This window comes from Poecile atricapillus, chromosome 37 (genome assembly GCF_030490865.1).
Source record: "Poecile atricapillus isolate bPoeAtr1 chromosome 37, bPoeAtr1.hap1, whole genome shotgun sequence".
Lineage (NCBI taxonomy): Eukaryota > Metazoa > Chordata > Aves > Passeriformes > Paridae > Poecile > Poecile atricapillus.
This window is the reverse complement of record NC_081285.1, coordinates 2,793,787-2,814,622: the sequence shown is the minus strand read 5'-3', so window position 1 is coordinate 2,814,622 and position 20,836 is coordinate 2,793,787. Positions and strand designations below refer to the sequence as shown.

The following is a 20,836-nucleotide window of genomic DNA, read 5'->3' as shown; positions in this document are numbered from 1 at the left end:
GACCCCCCGAATCCGCCGGGACCCCCCAAATTTTTATCGGGGTGATCCCAGCCCTCCCCTCCGCCAGGGGGCGCCGCCCCCCGGCCCGTCCCCCGCCCTCGCAATGACGTCACCCTGGAGGCCCCGCCCCCTCCGCCCACCCGTGGCGCTTCCGCCCCGCGCGCGGGACCGGCGCGAGGAGCGCGCGGAGCCGTGACCCCACGGTGACCCCACGGTGACCCCTCCGTGACCCCGCTCATGGACGGGGAAGGGGAGGGGGAGGGGGAGGGCGCGTCCGCCCCACCGGGGGCTGCCGGTGAGGGGGCGGGGCCACGGGAGGGGGCGGGGCCGTGAGTCCGGTTGTGGGCGTGGCCGTGGGACCCCCGTTGGGGGAGGGGCATGGGGCGCTTTGGGGGCCGTAAGACCCCCGGGCGGGCGTGGGACCCTTTGGGGGGTGGTCTGGGGGAGGGCGTGTCCATGGAACCCCCCTGAGTCCTTTCGGTCCGTCCCTGGGTGGGTCCCGAGGGTGTGTCAGTCTGGGGGTGGGAATCCCGAGTGGGTGTGGGGGTCCCTGGGTGGGGACGGGGGTCCCTGGGTGGGGGTCTCACGCCCCCCGTTGCCTCGCTGTACCTGCCGGCCGGGTCGGGGCTGTGTGTGTTGTGGTGGCTGTGTGGGGGGTGTGTCAGTCTCGGGGTGGCTGTGGGGAGGTGCGGGGGTCCCGGGGGATGCGCGGGGGTCCCGGGGGGTCGCACAACTCCCCGTTGCCCCCAGCCCTGCTGTACCTGCCGGACGGGTCGGCGCTGCCGCTGCCGCTGGAGCCGCCGCCGGGCCCCACGGCCGCGGAGCTGCTGCGCCGGCTGCAGGGAGCGCTGCGCCTCCCGCCCGCCGCCGGGGACGCGCTTGCCCTGTGGCTGGGGTCGGAGCTGCTCGGTGAGGGGGGACAGGGGGACAGGGGGGGGACATGGGGACATGGGGGGACATCGGGGGGACATGGGAACATGGGGGGACAGGGGGACATAGGGGACATGGGGGGGACATGGGGACATGCGGGGACATGAGGGGACATGGGCGGGTTATGGGGACATGGACATGGCGGGGTCACACCTCGCGCTGTGGCTGGGGTCGGAGCTGCTCGGTGAGGAGAGGGACAGGGGGACACCTGAGGACACCTGGGGACGTTGGGGGGACAGGGGGACACGGACTGTCGGGAAATGGGGGGCATGGGAGGACGTGGGGACAGGGAGGGAAAATGGGAGCACGGGGATACGGCGGGACAAGGGGTCACAACTCGGTGATGTGGGGACATTGGAGGATCCCGCTGGAGGATGGGGTGGGGGCTCCCTGTGGGTGAGTGCCTGTGGGGGTCCCCGTGGGGGTCTCCGCGGGTCCCCGAGTGGGTGCCAGCCCTGTGTCCCCCCCCAGAGGTGCAGCTGAAGCCGCGGCACCGACCCCTGCGCTTGGTCCGGCACTGGCCGGAGCTGCTGCTGCGCTTCAGCCTCGGCTCGCCCGCGGCCATCGCCCAAGGTGAGGGGTGGGGGGTCGGCGGGAGGGGTCCCCTTGGGGGCGGGAGGGTCCCCTCGAGGGTCCCCCGGCCCCACTGACCCCCTGCCCCCCCAGATGAGCCGTGTCTGCAGCTGCGCAGGAACGTGTTCTTCCCTAAGAGCCGCGAGCTGGAGGTGAGGGGGGGATCTATGGGAGGGGTACATGGGGGACACGGGGTGTTGTAGGGTGGGGTCTGGGGTGGTTTAGGGGTCTCTCTGGGTGACGCGGGGGTCTCTGGGTCACAGCTGCAGGAGGAGGAGCTGCTGCGGTTGCTCTATGAGGAGGCGCGGGAGCAGCTGCAGGCGGGGCGTTACCCCGTGGACCCTCCCGAGGCCGCCGAGCTGGGGGGGCTCAGCTGCCGCCTGCGCCTGGGGCCCTTCGAGCCCGGCCGGCACACGGAGCTCAGCCTGCGGTCAGCACCGGCCGGACCCTGCCCGCGGGACCCCTGCCCATGGGACCCCCACCCGTGGGAACCCCTGAGACTCCCTTTGGGACCCTACCCAGGACCACCCGGGGGCATCTCCCGCGACCCCTCACCTGCGGCCACACCTGGGACCCTCCCACGGGACCCTCTCCACCTTCAAACCATACCTGGAACACCCCTGTGAGACCCCCACCCATGGGATACACCTGGGACCCACCCAAAGGAACTCCTCTGGGACTGCCTCACCCCATGGGACCACCCCCCCACCCCTTGGCCACACGGTACCCCCTGACCCTCATATTCCGCCCGTGTGACCCCCCCCTGACCCCCCTGGTGTCCCCCCCAGGCCGATGCTGGGGGAGTTGCTGCCGCCGGGTCCTCCGACCCGCTGGGGGGCGCTGTTCCGGCGCTCGCGGGAGCCGGGCCCCTCCCAGCGACTGCTCGAGGCCTTCGCGCGTGCGCCGGGCCCCGAGGCGCCCCCTGCCGGATTGTACCGGGACTTCCTGCGGCGCTGCCACGCCCTGCCCGGCTACGGGTGAGGGGCACGGGGGGACCCCGGTCAGAGACCCCCATGGGACACCCCTATGGGATACCCCCAATGGGACACCCCCACTGACGCCCTCAGACACTCAGGAAACCTCAGAAAGGCTCTTCCCAGGGACCCTTCCTGACCAAAGGGACACTCCCAGGCACCACCCAGAAACCCCCACATTGACGGGGAGCCCCCCCCCAGATCATCAGGGAACCCCAAACCCCCCCGTGAACCCACCCTGCCCCCCAGAGACATCTCATGAGCCCCAGAGACCCCCTCAGGGACCTCTCTCAGGAACCCCTCCCCAGTATCTGAGCCCCACGGGCTCCCCCCAGACCCACAATGAGCCCCCCAGCACTCCTTCTAGACCCCAAAGTTCCTCAGTATCCAGTCCCCGAGAGATCCCCCCAGCATCTTAACACCCCACGTCACCCCACACTGCACCTGGGGACCCATGAATCTAGGGGAACCCTGAGGTTTGGGGGTGACCCTGGTGTGTCCCACCCCTCTCCAGGTGCGCCTTCTTCCCGGGAGCCATTGAGCGGCCATCTGGGGGGCTGCTGGGCCGGGGGGGGCTGCGCCCCGTCAGCGTCGCCGTGGGGCTCGAGGGGGTCACCATCATTGACCCCCGCCAGAAGGTATTGGGGGGGGGTGCTGGGGGGGTTGGGGGGCAGGATGGGGGTCAGGGGGGCACTGTGGGTGACCCCCCCCCGTGCTCCCCAGCACGTGCTGCTGTCCCTGACGTACCCCGAGCTGTGCTGGGAGCTGGTGGGGGCTGTGGGGCAGGATGGGGACCCCGCGGGGCAGGATGGGGACCCCACAGAGCCCCCCCAGCTCTGGCTCGAGTTCGACGGCGACCACGAGGGAGCCCCTGTGAACCGATTGCTGCGCGTGTTCTCCCCACAGGTACAGTGGGGTGGTTGGGGGGCAGCAGGGGGCACCTGGTGTGGGTGTGGGGGACAGTTGGAGGTCAGTGAGGGGATGGTTTGGGAACATTTGGGAACGTCCCTGTGGTCGGTTTGGGGTCCCCTTGGGAGCTTCCTGAGGTGTTCCCTGGGGTCAGTTTGGGGTTCCCTCAGGGGGTTGGTTCAGAGGTCCTGGGGGGTCAGTTTGGGGGATCGGTTTGGGGGTCCCTGGGTGGGGTTGGGGGAAGCTAGATGGTTGCCGGGGTGTCGGTTTGGGTATCTCCGGTGTGGGTTTGGCGGTCCCTAGGGAGGCCCCGGGGGGCGTTCCGGGGGTGTTTTGGAGGACCCTAGGGGGATGCCGATGCCGGGGTATTTTGGGGGTCCCAGGGGGGGTTCCGGGGGTGTTTTCGGGGGTCCCCGTGGGGGGGGGGGTCCCGGGGGGCTCCGTCTCGTGCCGCCCGCGCTGACAGCGCCCCCAGGCGGAGCTGATGAGCGCCCTCATCGAGTGCTGCATCGAGCTGGGCGGGGCGGCCCCGCCCCCCGAGGACCAGGCCACGCCCCCCGCCGCGGCCGCCGCGGCCACGCCCACCGAGCCGGGCGGCGCGCACGGCGCCCCCTTGCGGCGGCAGCAGAGCGTGACCCGGCCCCGCCTCCAGCGCCTCGCGACCATCGACTACGTGCGGGAGGGTGCGACAGGCGACATGGGGCACATCCGGGACAGCGGGGACATGGGGGGACATGAGGGGACATGGGGGACATCCGGGACATGGGGGGACAGCGGGGACATCCGGGACATGGGGGGACAGCGGGGACATCCGGGACATGGGGGGACATGGGGGCACACACACACGGGGTGACCGCAGCACCTGGGGATACGGGGCATGGGGTCGGGGAGGGTGACACAGGAGGTTCCAGGGGACAAGGGAGGGGACCTCGGAGGGATGTGAGGCGCAGGGGACACGGGGTGCAGGGTGGTATGGGGGAACATGGTGAGGGGGGAACACCAGAGGGGTGGCACAGGGGGACCCCGAGGCGGTTCCTGCCCTAAATCCCACCCCAATGTCCCCCCCCAGGGCAGGAGCTGCGGCGGGTGAAGCCCCCCCGGCGCTCGGCGTCCTTCTTCAGTCGGGGAGGGGGCGGGGGCGGCTCCTACAGCCCCGTGGCGGGGGGCACGGGGGGGGCCGGGTCCGAGAAGGGCTGAGCCCCCCCGGGCCCCCCAAACCCTTCCCAGTTCAGACTGGGAGCCCCCAAGACCTCCCCGCTCTTTGTACTCACACCCCCAATAAACTGCACTGCCCACCCGCGACCCCTCTCCCCAGGCAGGGTTTGGAATTTGGAGCCGTTTGGGGAAAATCCAGAGCAGTTTGAGGCGGTTTGGAACCAGTTTGGGGAAGATTCAGGGGGATTTGGGGCAGATCAAAGCTGAACCATGGAGGCTTGCAACTTATTTGGGGTGTTTGGGGGCAATTCGTGGCAGTTTTGAGCTAGTTTGGGATATTTGGGACTGATTTTGGATAATGCGGGGCATTTTCCAGCCAGTTTCTGGAGGTCTGAGGCCACTTCCAGTGAAGTTGGGTTGTTTTGGGGCCAGTTCTGGGGGGGTTTTGGGGCCTATTCCAGGCAGCTTGGGGTCCATTCTGGGGGGGTTTGAGACAAGCCACAGCAGTTTGGGGCCAGTTCTGGGGGGTTTGTGGCCAACGGAGCCAAATGGTGGCCCCATGTGACAGTGGCCATTTCGGGCTGGGGTCTCGGGGACACGCGGGTGTCACACATGTCACATTTGTCACCTGTCAGGGGGTTCTGTGTTGTGGGGAGTCCCCCTCTTTAGCATTAACGAGACCTTTGGGACAAATTCCATCAATGTCGGGGCAACTCCTGCTGATTTGGGGGCATCGCTCATTGTCCATTCGGGACCTTCACAAACCCACCCCAAATCCCCCTATTTCACTATTTAACCCCATTTCCCTCCCCAGCAGGGCCGTGTTTAAACAAAATATCATATTTTTTACCCATAAACCCCACCCGCCTCCACTCTGCAGCAAAACTGCCTCAGTCCCGAATAACTTCGTTTTCTTAAGGTGCTTTTTAGAAATTTAAGGATTTTTTAAGGGAGAACCGGTGAGGATTTTGTGTGTGGGAGGGGTAGGTCTTGTCAGGGCTTAAAGAACAAGGAGAAACTGCTCTGAAACGCAACGTTTACAAACTAAAAAAAGAAGAAAATATAAATATTTGATGGGATAAAGAAATGTTTTGGAATGTTTCCTGAGGGAAATCGTGAAGGATGCGAATCCTCCCGCCTCCCGAGGCTGTTGTGTGGGGAGGCGCCATTTTGGAAGGGGGAGCGGGTTATGGCTGAATAAAAGGAAATTTTCTGAGGGAAGTAATACATTTTCTGAGGTAAAATTTAACATTTCTGAGGGAAATAAGACATTTCTGAGGCAAATCGGGAAGTTACTGAGGGAAATGAAGCAGTTTTGATACAAATTGGGACATTTCTGAGGGAGGTAAGACATTGATGCCGTTAATAAAACATTTTCGAGGCAAACAGGACATTTCTGAGGCAAATCGGACACTTCTTGAGGGAAATCAAACATTTCTGAGACAAACCAGACGTCTCAGGGGTAAATAAGACGTTCATGAGGAAAATCAGAGGTTCTTGAAGGAAACCAGACATTTTCTCAGGGAAATCGCCATTTCTGAGGCAAGTAAGATTTACCTGAATCAACTCGAGCTTTTCTGAGGTAAAACCAAGGAGAAAAGGGTGGGTATTTTTAACTGTACAGTCTCTCCGGACGCGACGGAGGTGACTCGACCCCTCCCCCGCCCAATGCGGGGAGAACGGAGCGATGGCGCCGCGCTCCCGCCCCCGGCGCCGCCCCCGCGGCGACTGCGGCAAAGCGAAGGGAGGCACCGCTGAGGGGCGGGGTCTCGGCGCGGACCCGCCCAGGGACGCGTCACTCTCAGATCCCTCCGCGCGCGGATCCCTCCGCCGGCCACGTGACCGGGAGTCACTTCACACCGCCTCCCTCCGCGGGTCCCTCCGCCGGATCCCTCCGCGGCCGCTCCCGCCCCCAAATCTCTTTTTTTTTTGCCTGTAAATGGGGGTGGGGGAGGGGTAGGAAGAAATTCGGGGCTGTGGGGGAGGGGAGCGAGTGGGGGGAGGGGGTCTGTGCACGTTTAGCGCAGTTTGAGGGGGAGGGGGTGCTATGAGGTGCCCCCGTACGCGCCGCTTTTCGTGAGGTAATTTTTGTGTGAAAAGCCGCTGAAAAGGGTTCGTTTAAAACCAGCAGGAAAAGCTCGAGGAAATGGTGGGTTTAGAGTGAAGAACTGAGGTGGTTTTTCTTTCAAAACTCGCTGAGAAATGGGGCTGGGGTGAGTAGAGAGGGAACCTCCTAGTTTGGGTTAAAAATGGGGCCCTTTGGTTTAAAAGATCAGCTGAAAACTGCAGAGTTTGGCTTAGAGGTGATTTTTGAGGGGAAAACCTGCATCCTGTGCCGCAAAAATGGCTTAAAGTAACCTTAAAGTGCTGCCGAAGCTCTTCACAACTTTTAGTGCTATCCCACTTGAAAAAAAGAAAAACAAACTGATATTTTTATTCCACTTTTTTCCTAAGAAACACACAAAATTTGGTGAAGAGCGTTTTTCCAGAGGAAAATGCTTTTAAATGGCCTTTCCAAGCTCAGCTCCTGAGGAAAAAATAGCTTTTGGGGGCATTTCCATTCAAAAAAATTAATTTTTTAGGCGTGTAAGAAGCAAGGAAATAAATTGAAGATGAAATCAGGGGTACGAGATTAAAAAAAAAAAAATAAGAGTGAACTAATTATTGCTGCCGAAATAATTTTTGAAATTAATGCTCTTCTTTTTTTTCTTTTCCTGAAAAAACTCACAATTTTGGTGAAAATGTGATTGACCTTTTTCATGGACAGTACCTTAAAAGGGCCCCTCCAGGACCAGCCCCTGTGAAAAAGCAGCTTTTGAGGTATTTTCATGCAGAAAATGTGAACTTTGGCCATGTCAGAGTTTCTAAAATTATTTTAAATTTAAATTTTTGTCTTAAAACAGCTGCAAATGGGCATATTATTGCTGTAAAAAATATAATTGAGCTAAATCTTCCCTAAATTCACGTTATTTTGGGGGGAGGCCTTTTCCAGCAGCTGAAATGATGGGGGGAAATTACATTCGAAGATCTCAGTAGTGGAATAACACAGAAAATAATTAATAACAATAAGGAAATAGTTTGTCCCGAAGGAAACGCCCCGAAAATGTCGGAACAGCTCTTCCCACACCCCCAAAATGCCTCATTAACTTCGTCAGCAGCTTTAATTAGCCTCAGAGCAGCTTTAATGAATGATAATGAGAGGGTTGGGGAGCGGGGGATTGTCCCCTCCCTTCGAGCATTTTTGGGGTGTCATTTCCTGCCCGGAAACGCCTCAAAATGCCTAAAAAATGCCTAAAAAAATTTAATTTTTTTCAAAATAATGGGGTTTTGTTTTTATTATTATTAAAAACAGGGACTTCCATGACTCGGCATGGCCTGAAGTGGGGTGAAACACCGAGATTTTGATGCATTTTTGTCGTAAAAAAAAGAAATAAAGATGGTGGTTGAAGCTGTGCCGGTCCCGGGTGAAAAAAAAAAAAAGGGTTATAAAATGGTCGCTGGGGGTTTTGGGGGAAAAAAAAATTGGTGAAAATTGGGGGGTTTCGGGTCTGTGTCCCCTAAAGAAGTTTTCTTTCGCCCCCTAAGATTTGTGACCCTTTCGAGGAGAAACGGCGCCTTTTTGGCATCGGCCCAACCCCGTGACGCAGCAAAAGCCAAAACGAGAGTAAAATTAAAAAAAAAAACAAAACAAAACAAAAAAATGCTCTAAAACCACCCGGGAAGGTCGAAGCCGGGGATTTTAGGGCAGAACTGGTCAAACCGAACGAAAAATCGCTGTTAAATTTAACCACTTTCGCGCTGGACCGCGTGGGCCTGCCAAAGGCCCACAGCCTGATGGGGGGGAGGGAGGGCGCAGTTTGTGAGGGAAAAAAATTAAAGAAAATGGTAAAAAAGGGGAAATAATGAGAAAAGAAGCTTTTTCACGCTGGGGGCGGTGAATTTTGAGGAATGATTTTGGGGGGTGCTGCCCTTTTTTGGTGATTTTAGGGACTATTTTGTCGCCCCCGCGGGGGCGGTGCTGGGCCGTTTATAAGGGAGGGCCCCGCGCCCGCAGCGCCCGGCCGAGAACCAGCCCCGGAACGGCCCCAATTCGGCCCAAAATCGCTCAATTCTGAGCCCAAAGCTCTTAGAGCTGCTCGATTTTATACAAAAAAAGCTCCTAGAATGGCTTTATTTTCTATTGAGAGCTCCAAAAACGGCTTTATTGCCTACAAAAAGCTCTTAAAGCTGCGAAATTTTATAGAAAGAGCTTTTAAGGCTGCTTTATATCATAAAAGCGGCTCATAAACCTTTATTTAAAGAAAAGAGATAAAAGCTGTTTCCTTTAAGGAAAATCGAGCTTTTAAAGCTGCTTGCTTTCAAGAAAAATCCTTAAATTGCGGCGATTCCAGTAATGGGAAAAGCCGGGGCCAGCCGGGGCGCTTTTAATTGAAAAAAATGAATGAAAAACCTTAGAAAAGCTCCTAAAACTGGCTTTTATTTAAACCGAAGCTTCTGATGCTGGTTTTTAAGAAATCGCTGCTTTCAAAGCCGATTTCTGGGAGAAAACGCAGCTCTCGCAGCTCTTTAATTCTTAAAATATCGTAATGTGATATTTTCGAAAAGCCGGAGCGATCTGGGGCGGTTTTAATTTTATAAAAGAGCTTTTTAAGCTGCTTTAATTTAAAGAAAGAAAAAGCGCTTGATACGCTATTTTCTGCTAAAAAAGCTCCTAAATTTAATTTTTAAACAAAAGCTCCTAAAGCTTTAAAAAATGTAGTTTTGTCCCCAAGCGGGGCCGGGCCGGGCAGCGCAGGCGGGGGCGGCCGGTTTGGGGTGAAATGCGGCATTTTCAGGCTCAGGATGGATTGAGAGGAGCCAATTTTGAGGGAAGAACAGGAAAATTGAAGAGTGAAGATGGAGTCGGCAGGGAAAGGAAAGTTTTTCTTCGCAGTTGCCCCATCTGGGGGGAAAAAAAGGACTTTTTGGTAAAATGGCGGCAGTTGGGCAGGGGAGGAGCAGAGAGAAGAGAGAAAAAAAAACAGGACATAAAGAAAATAGAACAAAAAGAGAGAGAAAATAGAAGAAAATCAGAAAAAAGAAAATAGAAAATTAAAAGAAAATAGAAAAAAATTGGAAAATTAGAAATTGGAAAAAAAGAAAATTGAAAAAGCATAGAAAAATGAAAAAAAAAGAAAATAGAAAAAAAAGAAGAAAATTGGAAAATAGAAGAAACTAGAAAAAATTAAAATAGAAAATTGGAGAAAATAGAAGAAATTAGAAAAAAGAAAATAGAACAAATAGAAGACTATAGAAAAAATAATAGAAAAAATTAAAATAGACTGTAAATAAATAGAGAATATACAATTGGAAAAAATACAATTGGGAAAAACGAAAAAAGAAAATAGAAAATTATAGAAAAAAAGAAAAACCCAAGTGCTGAAAAATTGAGAAGATGGAAGTGAAAGAAAACAGGGAAAAAATGAGAAGAGAGAAAAAATAGAAGAGAATAGAAGAGAGGAAAAATGAGAGAAAATCAAAGAGGATTTAGAGGAGAAAATAGAAGCGAAAAATAATGAAAAAAAGAAGGATAAAGGGAGAAAAAGGAAGAAAAATCCCGATTTGAGCCCCGGAGCTGGGAAAATTCAGGAATTTGAGGAAAATGCCCCAAACGGAGCCGGAGGCAGCGGCCGGGTGAGGCCCCACCCCCTTCTGGGGGTTTGGGAATTTTGGGGGGATTTGGGGGGTTTTGGGGTTTTGTCGTTGCAGGCGCCGCCGCCGTCGCCCCTCCCCTTTCCCCTTTTTCTATTAAACTCCCCAGAAATGGGGAAAACCCCCCAAATTCCTCCAGCGCCCTCCGGCTCCGCCGCTCCCGCCGGCGCCGCTCAGTAAGTGTCCAAAATCTTCTGTTTTTATCCCAAAGGCGTCGCGCGGGAGGGGCCGGTGATAAAAAAAAGGGAGAGAAATGATCAAAGAAATGTTTTGTATTTTTTTTGGGGGAGGGGGGATTTGGGGAGGGGGTGTCTCGAGTGTTTTTCCCCCTCAGGGAAGCAGCAAAACGCAGGGAAAAAAGACAAAAAAACGGTGAGAAAAAGCCGAGGAAAGGGAAAAAAAAGAAAGGATTTAACCAAAAAAGGCCAGTCTGCACTCAAAACGCGCTCAGGAGATTCCGGCAGGGATTTGAGGAGAAAACCCCCAGATTTGGGGAATTCAGAGAAGTAAGAGTCGATTTAATTTCATTTTTTGGGGAGGTCGGTTTTTGGTGGGGAGGGGGCGGTTTTGGGGTTTTTTCCGCCCTTTCCACAGCCGCAAGTAGGAAGAGTCAGCAGCATCAAAAAGAAGCTTTTTTTGCCCCAAAGTGAAGCTGGAAGAGCAGGAATGTGGCTCCAGGAGCTTTCCTTAGAGAAAACAAAAGTAAACCCCCCCAAAAACCCCGCGGAGGGAGGGACTGGAGCAGGCGCGGGGGGAGGGGACAATAATCATGTTTTCAGGTTTTTTCTCCAAAACCAGCAGCAGGAATGGTTAAATTTAGACTTTTATCCCCAAAACGAGTAAGTGTAGGAGCGAGCGGGGGGGGGGAACCTCGAATTTGAGGCAAAACCCCCCCCCAAAATCGGCGGTGGCAGGTACCGGGTGCGCCCCTCCCCCACCCTGAGCCACCCCCCCTTTCGGGACCCGCGCGGGGGGAGGGGGGAAGGGCGGCGGATTTGGGGCGATTCCGGCCGGTTTGGGGCGTCGGGAGGCGGGGGGAGCGCGGGGACCCCCCCGGACGTGGCATGCGGGCACCTCCCGACCCTAAATCCCCCCAAAACCGGCGGAAAACCGCGACGGTTTGACCGATTCGGCCGCTCTTCCCCCCAAAACCGATTGTGCTGACAGGGTGTGTGTGGGGGGGGTCTCGTGGGTGTTTTTTGCAGCCCCCGCCGGCCCTGCCCCCGCCAGAGGAGCCTCCGAGAGCCAGACTGGGGCAAAAAAACCCCAAAACAGGGTCTGCAGGAACAGTAGGGAGCCAGAAATTGGTATTTGTGCCGCTTTCACCCCAAAATGGGCCATTCCAGGGATGGGAGGGGGAGCTTTGGGTTTGGCTGCTTTGCCCCCAAGAAAAGACCCCAAAATTGCTAAAATTGCCTCAGAATGCGCTGCTGGCAGGGCCCGACCCCAAGCTGGGAATTTAAACAAAAAGCAGGGTTTTTTCCACCCAAAAAAGTGCTTAGTCAGCACCTTCCCGTGGTGCCTGGGGAGGGGGAGGAGCTTTTGAACCGTTTTCCCTGGATTTTCCCCCAAGGCAAAGGGATGGAGGAGCAGGTTTGGGGGATGGGGGGTTGGGTGTTGTCTCTCTCCCCTCCCCACAGTGACAGTGCCAAAACCGCCTCGATTCGCCCCAAAATGGACAATTTGCTCCAAAAAAAAAGGCATAAAAACTAGAAATTCCCCCCAAAATAAGAGGCAGGAAAAGGTGAGCGAGCGGAGTAAGTACCGGCGGGGCCCCGGGACGCGCCGACCCCAAAATCCCCCGTTCTCGGCCCAAACTGCGAGGGGGGCGCGTGATTAACCCCAACCGCCCAATTCTGAGCTAATTCTGCGCCGGGGGCGCGCGTTTAACCCAAAGTGGCCCTTTTGGAGCTCGTTTAGCGCCGGGGGCGCGCGATCGGCCCCAAATCCCCGTTTCTGACCCGTTTTGCGCCCGGATCGCGTGTCTGACCCCAAATTCCCATTTCTGACCTCGTCGTGCGCCGGGGGCGCGGGATTAACCCCAAATCCCCCGATTTGAGCCCATTTTGCGCCCCAGATTTCTCTTTTCCAGCTCTATTTTGCGACCGGGACGCGCCTGTGACCGCAAATCCCCATTTCTGAGTCTGTTTTGCGTCTGGGCCGTGACTCTGACCCAAAATCCCCGTTTTTCCGCCCGAATTGCGCCGGGAGCGCGCGCTGGGCCCCAAACACCTCAAACCGCCTGTTTTCGGGTGTGCTCCGGCCCCAAATTCCCCACATCTTGCCCCAAATTATGTGGGGTGGGGCCGGACCTGGTTTGGGGAGGTTTTTTTGTTTTTTCCCATTTTGGGAGGTTTTTTCTTTTCCTGAGAAAACTTTTCCCCGTTTTCTCAGGTTTTGCTTTTTCTCCTCCGGACCCAAAAAGGCCAAAAAAAAAGCAAAAGGCGCCGGTGGTGGCACCCCCGGGACCCCCCGGGGCGGGGTTCGACTCCCTGCGGTGCTGCTGCTGCTGGCCTGGGGCCGTATCGCGACAGAGCCCCCCGATATCACGACAGAGGTCCCCTCAGATCATGACAGGCAGTCCCATATCGTGGTGGGACCCCCGTTTCTCCTCCTTAATTTGGGGAATTCACAATCCAGGGAAAAGGGTGACCCGACCCCACCATATCCCGACAGGGATCTCATGTCATGACAGGAGCCCGTGTATTGCGATAAGGACCCTTTATCACAATGGGAAGCGCCCCGGCTTTGTTCACATGGCTTTGGGGGTCCATGGTACAAGGAAGGGTTGATTTCACGTCGTGACAGGGACCCCTGTTGGTAATAGAGCCCCCCCATATCACGACAGGGACTCCCTATTGTGACAGGGACGCCCCTGCCCCTCATTTTCCCGGAGCCCCACACTGGGATACCGGGACAGGGGGTCCCCCATATCACGACAGGGGTCATCTATCGGGAGAGGAACCTGTGTTCTGCAAAGGCTCCATATCACAGCAGGACCCTGGATCGCTCTGAGGACAAGTGTGGAGACGGGACCTCCCCGTCGTGACATATCGTGACGGGGACCCTGCGTTGCTGCAGGGAGTGTGTGGGACCCCTCCCACTATCGCGACAGGGACCCCTGGTTCCCAATAAACTGCTGAGTCCTGACCGGCCTGGTGTCGTCACTGGGGCTGTGGAAGGTTGGGGGGGGGGGGGGGGGGGTGGCCTTGGTGCATATGACGTCATCGACTTCCCATTGATGTCACAACAGAGGGGGCTAGGTGCGCGTGGTGACGTCACCGCCGCTTCCTGCCGCGTGTCCTTTACAAGCCCCGCCCCGCCCCTCCCCGGTGCTTTTCATCTCATTTCTTTTCTGCCCCGCCCCTTCCCCTTCTTGTCCCCTCATTGGTTCCTTCAGGCCCCTCCCCAGCTTCTGATTGGCTCTCCCGGGTCCCGCCCTCTGCTCCCCCCATTTCCCGCCCCCGCCCTTTCATTGGCTCATCCAGACCCCACCCCTGGCCCCTCATTGGTTCACGGTGACCCCGCCCCCCGGTCCGTCACCGGATCCTCCCGCCCGGCGCCGCCGCCGCTTCCTCCGGGCCCGCTGCGGCCCCGGGACCCCCTCGGACCCCGGGACCCCCCCGGGACCCTGGGCCCGGCCTCGCCATGTGGCTCTTCTCCCGGGACCCGGTGCGGGATTTCCCCTTCGAGCTGGGCCCGCCCGATGCGGATCCCGACGCGGACCCGCTCCCGGACCCCGCGGCCCCGGCCCCGCTCTGGCGGCTGCTGCGGGGGCGCCGCAAGGTGGGTGGGTTGTGGCGGGGGGGTCCCGCGTCCCCTCGTGTGTCCCCACCCTGTCCCCGGATCCCTCCATGGCCGCGACCCCGCCATCCCCCGTCCCGAGTCCCCCCGGTCCCCACGACCCCCATCCTCCCGTCCCTCCGTGTCCCCACCCCCGGTGTCCCTCGGTGTCCTCATCCCTTTGTGCCCCCGGTCTCGCTGTCCCCACATGTCCCCCATGTCCCCCGGTCCCAGCTGTCTCTGTCCCCACGTCTCCATCTGTCCCCTCATGTCCCCTCTCCCTGCGCTCCCCCCGTCTCCGTGTCCCCACCGTGTCCCCCTGCCGTGTCATTACTCGGGTCCCGCATGTCCCCACCGTGTCCCCCTGTCTCCCCCCCTTTTCCCCCCGGTGTCCCCTGACTGTCCCCGTGTCCCCAGGCCGACGGGGCTCCGGTGTCGGTGTTCGCCCACAGCCTGGGCCCGGGGGGGGACCCCGGTGCCACCGCCCTGGCCCGGGCGGGGCTGAAGCGGCTCCGCAGCCTCCGACACCCCAACATCCTGGGGTACCTGGACAGCCTGGAGGTGACAGCACCGCGGGGACAGCGGGGACACCGGGGGGTCGGTGGGGACACTGGAGGGTCGGTGGGGACATTGGGGGGTCGATGGGGACACCGGGGGAATGAGGGGATGAGGGCGAGTGGGGGGACATGAAGGGACATTGGGGGAATGGAGGGGACACAGGAGGGACACAAGGACTTGAGGGGACACGGGGGTGACCCGGAGTGCCCCCCCAGACGGAGCAGTGCCTGTACCTGGTGACAGAGGCCGTGACCCCCCTGCGGCGGCACCTGCGGCTGCACCCCCCGAGCGGGGACCAGGGAGAGCAGGAGGTGGCCTGGGGGCTGCAGCGGCTGCTGGTGAGGGGGGGGTTTGGGGGGGTCTGGGGGGGTCTGGGGGCTGCAGCGGCTGCTGGTGAGGGGGGGTTTGGGGGGGTCTGGGGGCTGCAGCAGCTGCTGGTGAGGGGGGGGTTTGGGGGGGTCTGGGGGCTGCAGCAGATCCTGGTGGGGGAGTGGGTCTGGGGGGATTTGGGGGAAATCTGAGGGGGAAGACAAGGCCTTTGGGGGGACCCCGCAATCAGGGGGTGACTCCAAGATCTGGGGTGGGGGAATTCCAGGGATTTCAGGGGGGATTTCTGGGGTCTGGGGGCATCCTGGGATCTGAGAGGTTTTTGGCTCCTGGGTGGGAGGGTGCCCTTTTGTGTGGGGGGGTTACCGATATCGGGGGAGTTTTTTGCCCCCCCCAGACGGCGCTGGCGTTCCTGGGGGTCTCGGGGCTGGTTCACCACGCGCTGGGACTCGACGCCGTCTTCGTGGACCCCGGGGGCGAGTGGAAGCTGGGGGGGCTCGAGAGGGTGGCGGCCACCAGCGAGGGGACCCCCACTCGCCCCCCCGGTGACCCCTCCCGGCCCCAGGACCCCCCCGAGCTCAGCGACCCCTCCCGAGGGCAGGGGGAGCCCTGGTGAGTTGGGAAGGGAAATGGGGGGGTGGCACTGGGGGGCTCAAGAGGGGCTGAGGGGACCACGGGGGTCCCCTGTGCCCCCTCCCCACTGTCACGGCCCCCCCAGGGCAGGGGACATGTGGCGCCTGGGCTGCCTCATCTGGGAGGTCTTCAACGGACCCCTCCCTCGGCCGGGGGCCCTGCGCAGCTTCGGCAAGGTCAGGGACCCCCCCCGAAATCCTGGGCACCCCCAAACACCGGGATCCCCCCCAGTTCCACTCCCCCCAAGCTTCTGGAATCCCCAAATTCCTGGCTCACCACAACCCCCAGACTCTGGGGTGCCCCTGACCCCGTGTCCCCCCTGTCCCCCCCAGACTCTGGGGTGCCCCTGACCCCGTGTCCCCCCTGTCCCCCCCAGACTCTGGGGTGCCCCTGACCCCGTGTCCCCCCTGTCCCCCCCAGATGCCCCCCGGGCTCATCCCACCCTTCTCAGAGTTGGTGGCGGCGGATCCGGGGGCCCGGCCGGGCCCGGGGCCACTCCTGGAGCGGCTGCAGCGCCCGGGAGCCTTCCTGGCCTGTGCCCTGGTGCGCACCGGGCTCTTCCTCGAGCACTTCCAGGTCTGGTCTCAACCTCTTCCTCATCTTCAACCTCGTCCTCGTTCCTGTTTCCTCATCTTTGTGCTTGTTCCTGTTCCTTATCCGTGTTCCCATCCTCGTCCCTTGATCCCTGTTCTTTCATCCTCATTCCCATCCCTGTCCCCTGATCGTCACCATTCTCACTCTTATTCTTTCATCCTCTTCCCCATCTTCATCCCCATCATCCTTCCCATCCCTGTTCCCTCATCCCCCGATGTGCCCCCTGACCCCCGGTGTTTTTGGGACCCCCGGCAGGTCCGGGACCCCTCGGAGCGCCGGACGTTCCTGCAGGAGCTGCCCCCTCTCCTGGAGTCCCTCCCGGGGCCCTTCCGGCGCCACAAGCTGCTCCCGCGGCTGCTCGAGGCCCTGGAGCTGGGCAGCGCTGACGCCAGCGCCCTGCCCCCCCTGCTGCAGGTGGGACCCCCAAAAGTACCCCCATAACCTCCCTGACCCCCCAAAAATCCCACCAAAAATACCCCCACAACCTCCCTGACCCCCCCTGCTGCAGGTGGGACCCCCAATTCCCCCCCAGTGACCCCCAAAGCCCTCCCTGCTCCCGCAGGTGGCGAAGGTCCTGGACCCCCCCGAGTACCAGGAGCGAATCGTCCCCGTCCTTGTCCGGCTCTTCTCGTCCCCTGAGCGGGGCCTGCGCCTGCGCCTGCTGCAGCTGGTGACTGGGAGCACTGGGAGGGGACTGGGAATGAACTGGAGGCACTGGAGGGGACTGGGAGGCACTGGGAGGGAACTGGGATGGAGCTGGGAGGGAGTGGGAAGGACTGGGAGAGTCTGGGATGGCACTGGGAGGGATGGGAGTGCTCCGTGGGGTTTGGGGAGGGGTCCATGGGTTCAGAGGATGCTGAGGGGGGGATCTGTGGTTTTGGGGGGGTCTCTGGGGGTGTTCAGGGGTCTCATGGCCCCCCTCCCCAGCTCGAGGAGTTCGTTGAGTTCCTGCCTGACGCCACGGTGGATTCCCAAATTTTCCCCCACGTCGCCCACGGGTTCCTCGACTCCAACCCGGCCATCCGTGAGCAGACAGTCAAGGTGGGCCCCCAAAATCATCCAGGAGCCTCCAAATCACCGGGGAATCCCCTGCCCCAATGACCCAGCACCCACAAAATCACCTGGGAACCCCCTCCCCAATCACCCAGCACCCACAAAATCACCTGGGAACCCCCTAAATCCCCCAGGACCCCCAGACCTCCTGGGACACCCTCAGAAGTTACCTGGGGATCCCTCAAAACCACCTGGAAACTTTTCTAAAAATCGTGACCCCCCAAACCCACCTGGGGGCCCCCCTCAATCACCTGGGTGCTCCCTAAATGGGTGGGACAGAATGGGGACCCCCCCCAAATGGGTGGGACTTTTTGATCACCTGGAACCCTCCCCCCAAAATAATTTGGGAACTCCTTCCAAAACCACCCGTGGGCCCCCAAAATGAGTGGGACTCCCCCACCTGGGCACCCCTAAATGGGTTGGGTGGGGTAGGGGACCCCCCAGTTCCATCTGGGGGTGCCCCCTGACCCCTCCTGTGTCCCCCCCCTCCCCCCAGTCCATGGTGCTGCTGGCACCCAAGCTGGGGGAGGGGCGCAGGGGGGGGGAGCTGCCCCGGCTGCTGCTGCGGGTGCAGGGGGGGGACGCGCTGGGACCCCTGCGCTGCAACGCCACGCTGTGCCTGGGGCGCCTGGCCCCCCACCTGCCCCCCCAGGTGAGCTCTGAGACCCCCTGAACCCCCCAGAACCCCACCCATAACCCCCCTGCTGTGCCTGGGGCGCCTGGCCCCCCACCTGCCCCCCCAGGTGAGCTCTGAGACCCCCCTGAACCCCCCCTGAGACCCCCAGAACCCCACCCCATAACCCCCCTGCGGTGCCTGGGGCGCCTGGCCCCACACCTGCACTCCCAGGTGAGCTCTGAGACCCCCCTGAGACCCCCAGAACCCCACCCCATAACCCCCCTGCTGTACCTGGGGTGCCTGGCCCCCCACCTGCCCCCCCCCCCAGGTGAGCTCTGAGACCTCCCTGAACCCCCTCTGAGACCCCCATAACCCCCCTGCTGTACCTGGGGTGCCTGGCCCCCCACCTGCCCCCCCAGGTGAGCTCTGAGACCCCCTGAGACCCCCAGAACTTCCCCATAACCCCCCCACTGTGCACGTAGCTCCACCCCTGTCCCCCAGGTGAGCTCTGAGACCCCCCCTGAACCCCCTGAGACCCCCATAACCCCCCTACAACTCCCCCATAACCCCCACACCATGCCTGGACCACCTGGCCCCACACCTGCCCCCTCAGGTGAGCTCTGAGACCCCCCCAAGACCCCCCTTCACTCTGTGACCCCCCCGGACCCCCCACCCTGCCTCGGGCCACCCGGGGACCCCATTCCCGTGTCCCCCTCCTCACTCTGTGTCCCCCCCAGACCCGCCGGCGGGTTTTGGCCCCCGCCCTGGCCAGGGCCACCCGGGACCCCTTTCCCCCCGCCCGGGCCGCGGCCGTCGCCGCCTTCGCGGCCACCCACGAGTGCTACACCCCCCAAGAGGTGGCGGGGCGGGTGCTGCCCCCCCTGTGCGCCCTCACCGTGGACCCCCACCCCGGGGTGCGGCAGCAGGTGAGGGTGGGGGGGGGGCCCGGAGGAATTTGGGGAGGGGTCTGGGTGCTGGGGAGGGACCCAGAGTAATTGGGGAGGGGGTTTGGGTGCTGCATGTCGTGATGAAATGGGGGGAGGGGTCCCACTGAGGGGGGAGTCTCAGAGCAGGGGTCCCAAAGCAATTGTGGGGGGGTCCTGAGTGCTGTGGGGGTCCCACTGGGGGGGGTCTTGGAGAAATTGGGGGGGTCCCAGAAACTGGGGGGGGGGGAGGTCTGGGTGCTTGGGGAGGGTTCCAGAGCAGTTGTTGGGGGTTCTGTTGGGGAGGTGCAGGGGGTCTCTCACCATTGGGGTCCCCCGTGCCCCCCCAGGCGTTCCGGGCGATTCGCAGCTTCCTGGAGCAGCTGGAGGCGGCGGCCGAGGCCGGGGGGACCCAGGAGGGGGGTGAGAAACTGCGGGGGGGGGGGGGTGGGGGCAAAAAATGTGGGGAGGGGGAGAAATAAATCTCTGGGGGAAAGGGGAGGAATCGGGATGGGGATGGGGGAGGAACAGGGGGGGATTTTGGGGGTGGGGGGACACGGGGGTGATTTGGGGGTGCCCCCCCCATCCCGTGACCCCCTCCCCTCCCTCCCACAGACACCCCCAGTGCTGCAGCTGCCCCGGGGGGGCCGGGGGGGTTGGGGGCCGCAGTGTCCTGGGCTGTCACCGGTGTCACCTCCCTGACAGCGCGGCTGATGGGGGGCGAGGGGGGTACAGCCCCCCCCCAGCCCCCCCCCACCACGCAGGGACCCCCGCAGACCCCGGCCCCCACAAAAGGTGAGTGACCCCCCACACACTTCTTCCACCCCCACCCTCAATTCCTGATCCCCTCCCCAGCCTTGGGGACCCCCCCTGAACCCTCATTTTGCCCCCGCAGAGCCCCCCGCCGAGGAGAACCCCCCCGAGGAGGCCCCCCTGGAAGACACCGATGGCTGGGACGACGACTGGGGAAGTTTGGAGGTAAATTTTGGGGGGGTGGGGGGCACAGTGTGACCCCCTCCCCATCCCCTCACCTCTGTCCTCCCCCTCTCCAGGACATGGAGCTGCCCCGGAGCCCCCCCGCCAGCAGCCCGGAGGAAGTGGGGACCCCCCCGCAGCCCCCCGACCCCACCCCCACAGAGCCCCCCCCCAGCGCCCCTCCCCCAGCCGGGGGGGGTGATGAGGGTGAGGGGGGGTGGGGGGTGGGGGGCGAGTGGGGCACTGAGGACGCCTGGGAGGCCCTGCCCAGCCAGCATGGTGAGACCCCCCCCGGAACCCCCAGACCCATCCCGGACCCCCCCCGGAACCCCCAGACCCACCCTGGAACTCCCAGACCCACCACAGACACCCCCCAGAGCCCCCAGACCCACCCCAGACACCCCCCGAACCCCCAGACCCATGCTGGACCCCCCCCAGAACCCCCAGACCCACCCTGGAACTCCCAGACCCACCGCAGACACCCCCCAGAGCCCCCAGACCCACCCCAGACACCCCCCAGAGCTCCCAGACACCCCCCGCAACCCCCAGACCCACCCCGGACACCCCCCAGAGCCCCCAGACACCCCCCGCAACCCCCAGACCCACCCCGGACACCCCCCAGAACCTCCAGACCCCCCCTTGAGCCCCCAGACCCACCCCAGATACCCCCTGGAACCCCCAGACCCATCCCAGACACCCCCTGGAACCCCCAGGGCCCCTGACACCCACCCAGGACTGCCCTGGGTGCCCCCCACCCCCCGGGACCCCCAATAATCCCCTTGCGATCCCCCCCCAGCCTCTCGGGACCCCTTGGACCCCTCCCCAATGTCCTTTGGACCCCCCCAATATCTCCTGTGACTGTCCCCAGCACCCCCCGGGCCCCCTGAACCCCCAGGGCCACCCCCAGACCCCTCCATCCCCCTGAACCCCCTTTCCCTGTCCCCCCAATCACCCCCTGACCCCCCTTTTCCCCTGTCCCCCCTCAGTGTCCCCCTCAGGGCCCCCCCCGGGCCGGCGGCAGCGGGAGCAGCAGCGGCGCCGAGAGCTCGAGGCCAAGCGCCGGGCGGGTCCCCGGGGCCCCCCCAAATTGGGGGCGCGGAAACTCGACTGAGGGGAGGGATGGGGGGTCCTGGAGGAGGGGA

The 20,836-nt window shown here is 61.3% G+C and overlaps 2 protein-coding genes across 3 annotated transcripts; both read left to right on the top strand.

The window, feature by feature from the left end:
* The first annotated feature begins 128 nt into the window (after window positions 1–128).
* On the top strand, window positions 129–9,738 carry FRMD8 (FERM domain containing 8). Of its 2 annotated transcripts, none has more exons than XM_058861631.1 (12): window positions 129–295; window positions 751–909; window positions 1,402–1,503; window positions 1,597–1,655; window positions 1,767–1,933; window positions 2,292–2,480; window positions 2,992–3,115; window positions 3,201–3,383; window positions 3,862–4,069; window positions 4,456–6,476; window positions 7,309–7,361; window positions 8,127–9,738. In XM_058861631.1, exons 1-10 carry the CDS (start codon window positions 238–240, stop codon window positions 4,581–4,583), a joined length of 1,377 nt encoding a protein of 458 aa, XP_058717614.1. In that variant the 5' UTR covers window positions 129–237; the 3' UTR covers window positions 4,584–6,476; window positions 7,309–7,361; window positions 8,127–9,738. The 2 variants fall into 2 exon arrangements, with proteins under 2 accessions (XP_058717614.1, XP_058717613.1); XM_058861630.1 differs by having other exon boundaries at window positions 7,894–9,738.
* A 4,020-nt stretch (window positions 9,739–13,758) lies between these two features.
* Window positions 13,759–20,818, top strand: SCYL1 (SCY1 like pseudokinase 1). The gene is made up of 16 exons (XM_058861602.1): window positions 13,759–14,018; window positions 14,433–14,576; window positions 14,789–14,911; window positions 15,298–15,512; window positions 15,619–15,709; window positions 15,954–16,109; window positions 16,383–16,541; window positions 16,690–16,797; window positions 17,055–17,168; window positions 17,677–17,832; window positions 18,534–18,722; window positions 19,070–19,142; window positions 19,335–19,514; window positions 19,615–19,697; window positions 19,772–19,973; window positions 20,681–20,818. Exons 1-16 carry the CDS (start codon window positions 13,881–13,883, stop codon window positions 20,803–20,805), a joined length of 2,256 nt encoding a protein of 751 aa, XP_058717585.1. The 5' UTR covers window positions 13,759–13,880; the 3' UTR covers window positions 20,806–20,818.
* Window positions 20,819–20,836: the final 18 nt, after the last annotated feature.

Bases quoted from the DNA above. Each gene is read 5' to 3' on its own strand.
- FRMD8 (XM_058861631.1), top strand. From the start codon at position 238: ATGGACGGGGAAGGGGAGGGGGAGGGGGAGGGCGCGTCCGCCCCACCG. The intron at 296-750 runs GTGAGGGGGCGG...CGTTGCCCCCAG, and splicing joins CGCCCCACCGGGGGCTGCCG to CCCTGCTGTACCTGCCGGAC. The intron at 910-1,401 runs GTGAGGGGGGAC...GTCCCCCCCCAG, and splicing joins GCTGGGGTCGGAGCTGCTCG to AGGTGCAGCTGAAGCCGCGG.
- SCYL1 (XM_058861602.1), top strand. From the start codon at position 13,881: ATGTGGCTCTTCTCCCGGGACCCGGTGCGGGATTTCCCCTTCGAGCTG. The intron at 15,710-15,953 runs GTCAGGGACCCC...TGTCCCCCCCAG, and splicing joins CCCTGCGCAGCTTCGGCAAG to ATGCCCCCCGGGCTCATCCC. The intron at 16,110-16,382 runs GTCTGGTCTCAA...GACCCCCGGCAG, and splicing joins TCTTCCTCGAGCACTTCCAG to GTCCGGGACCCCTCGGAGCG.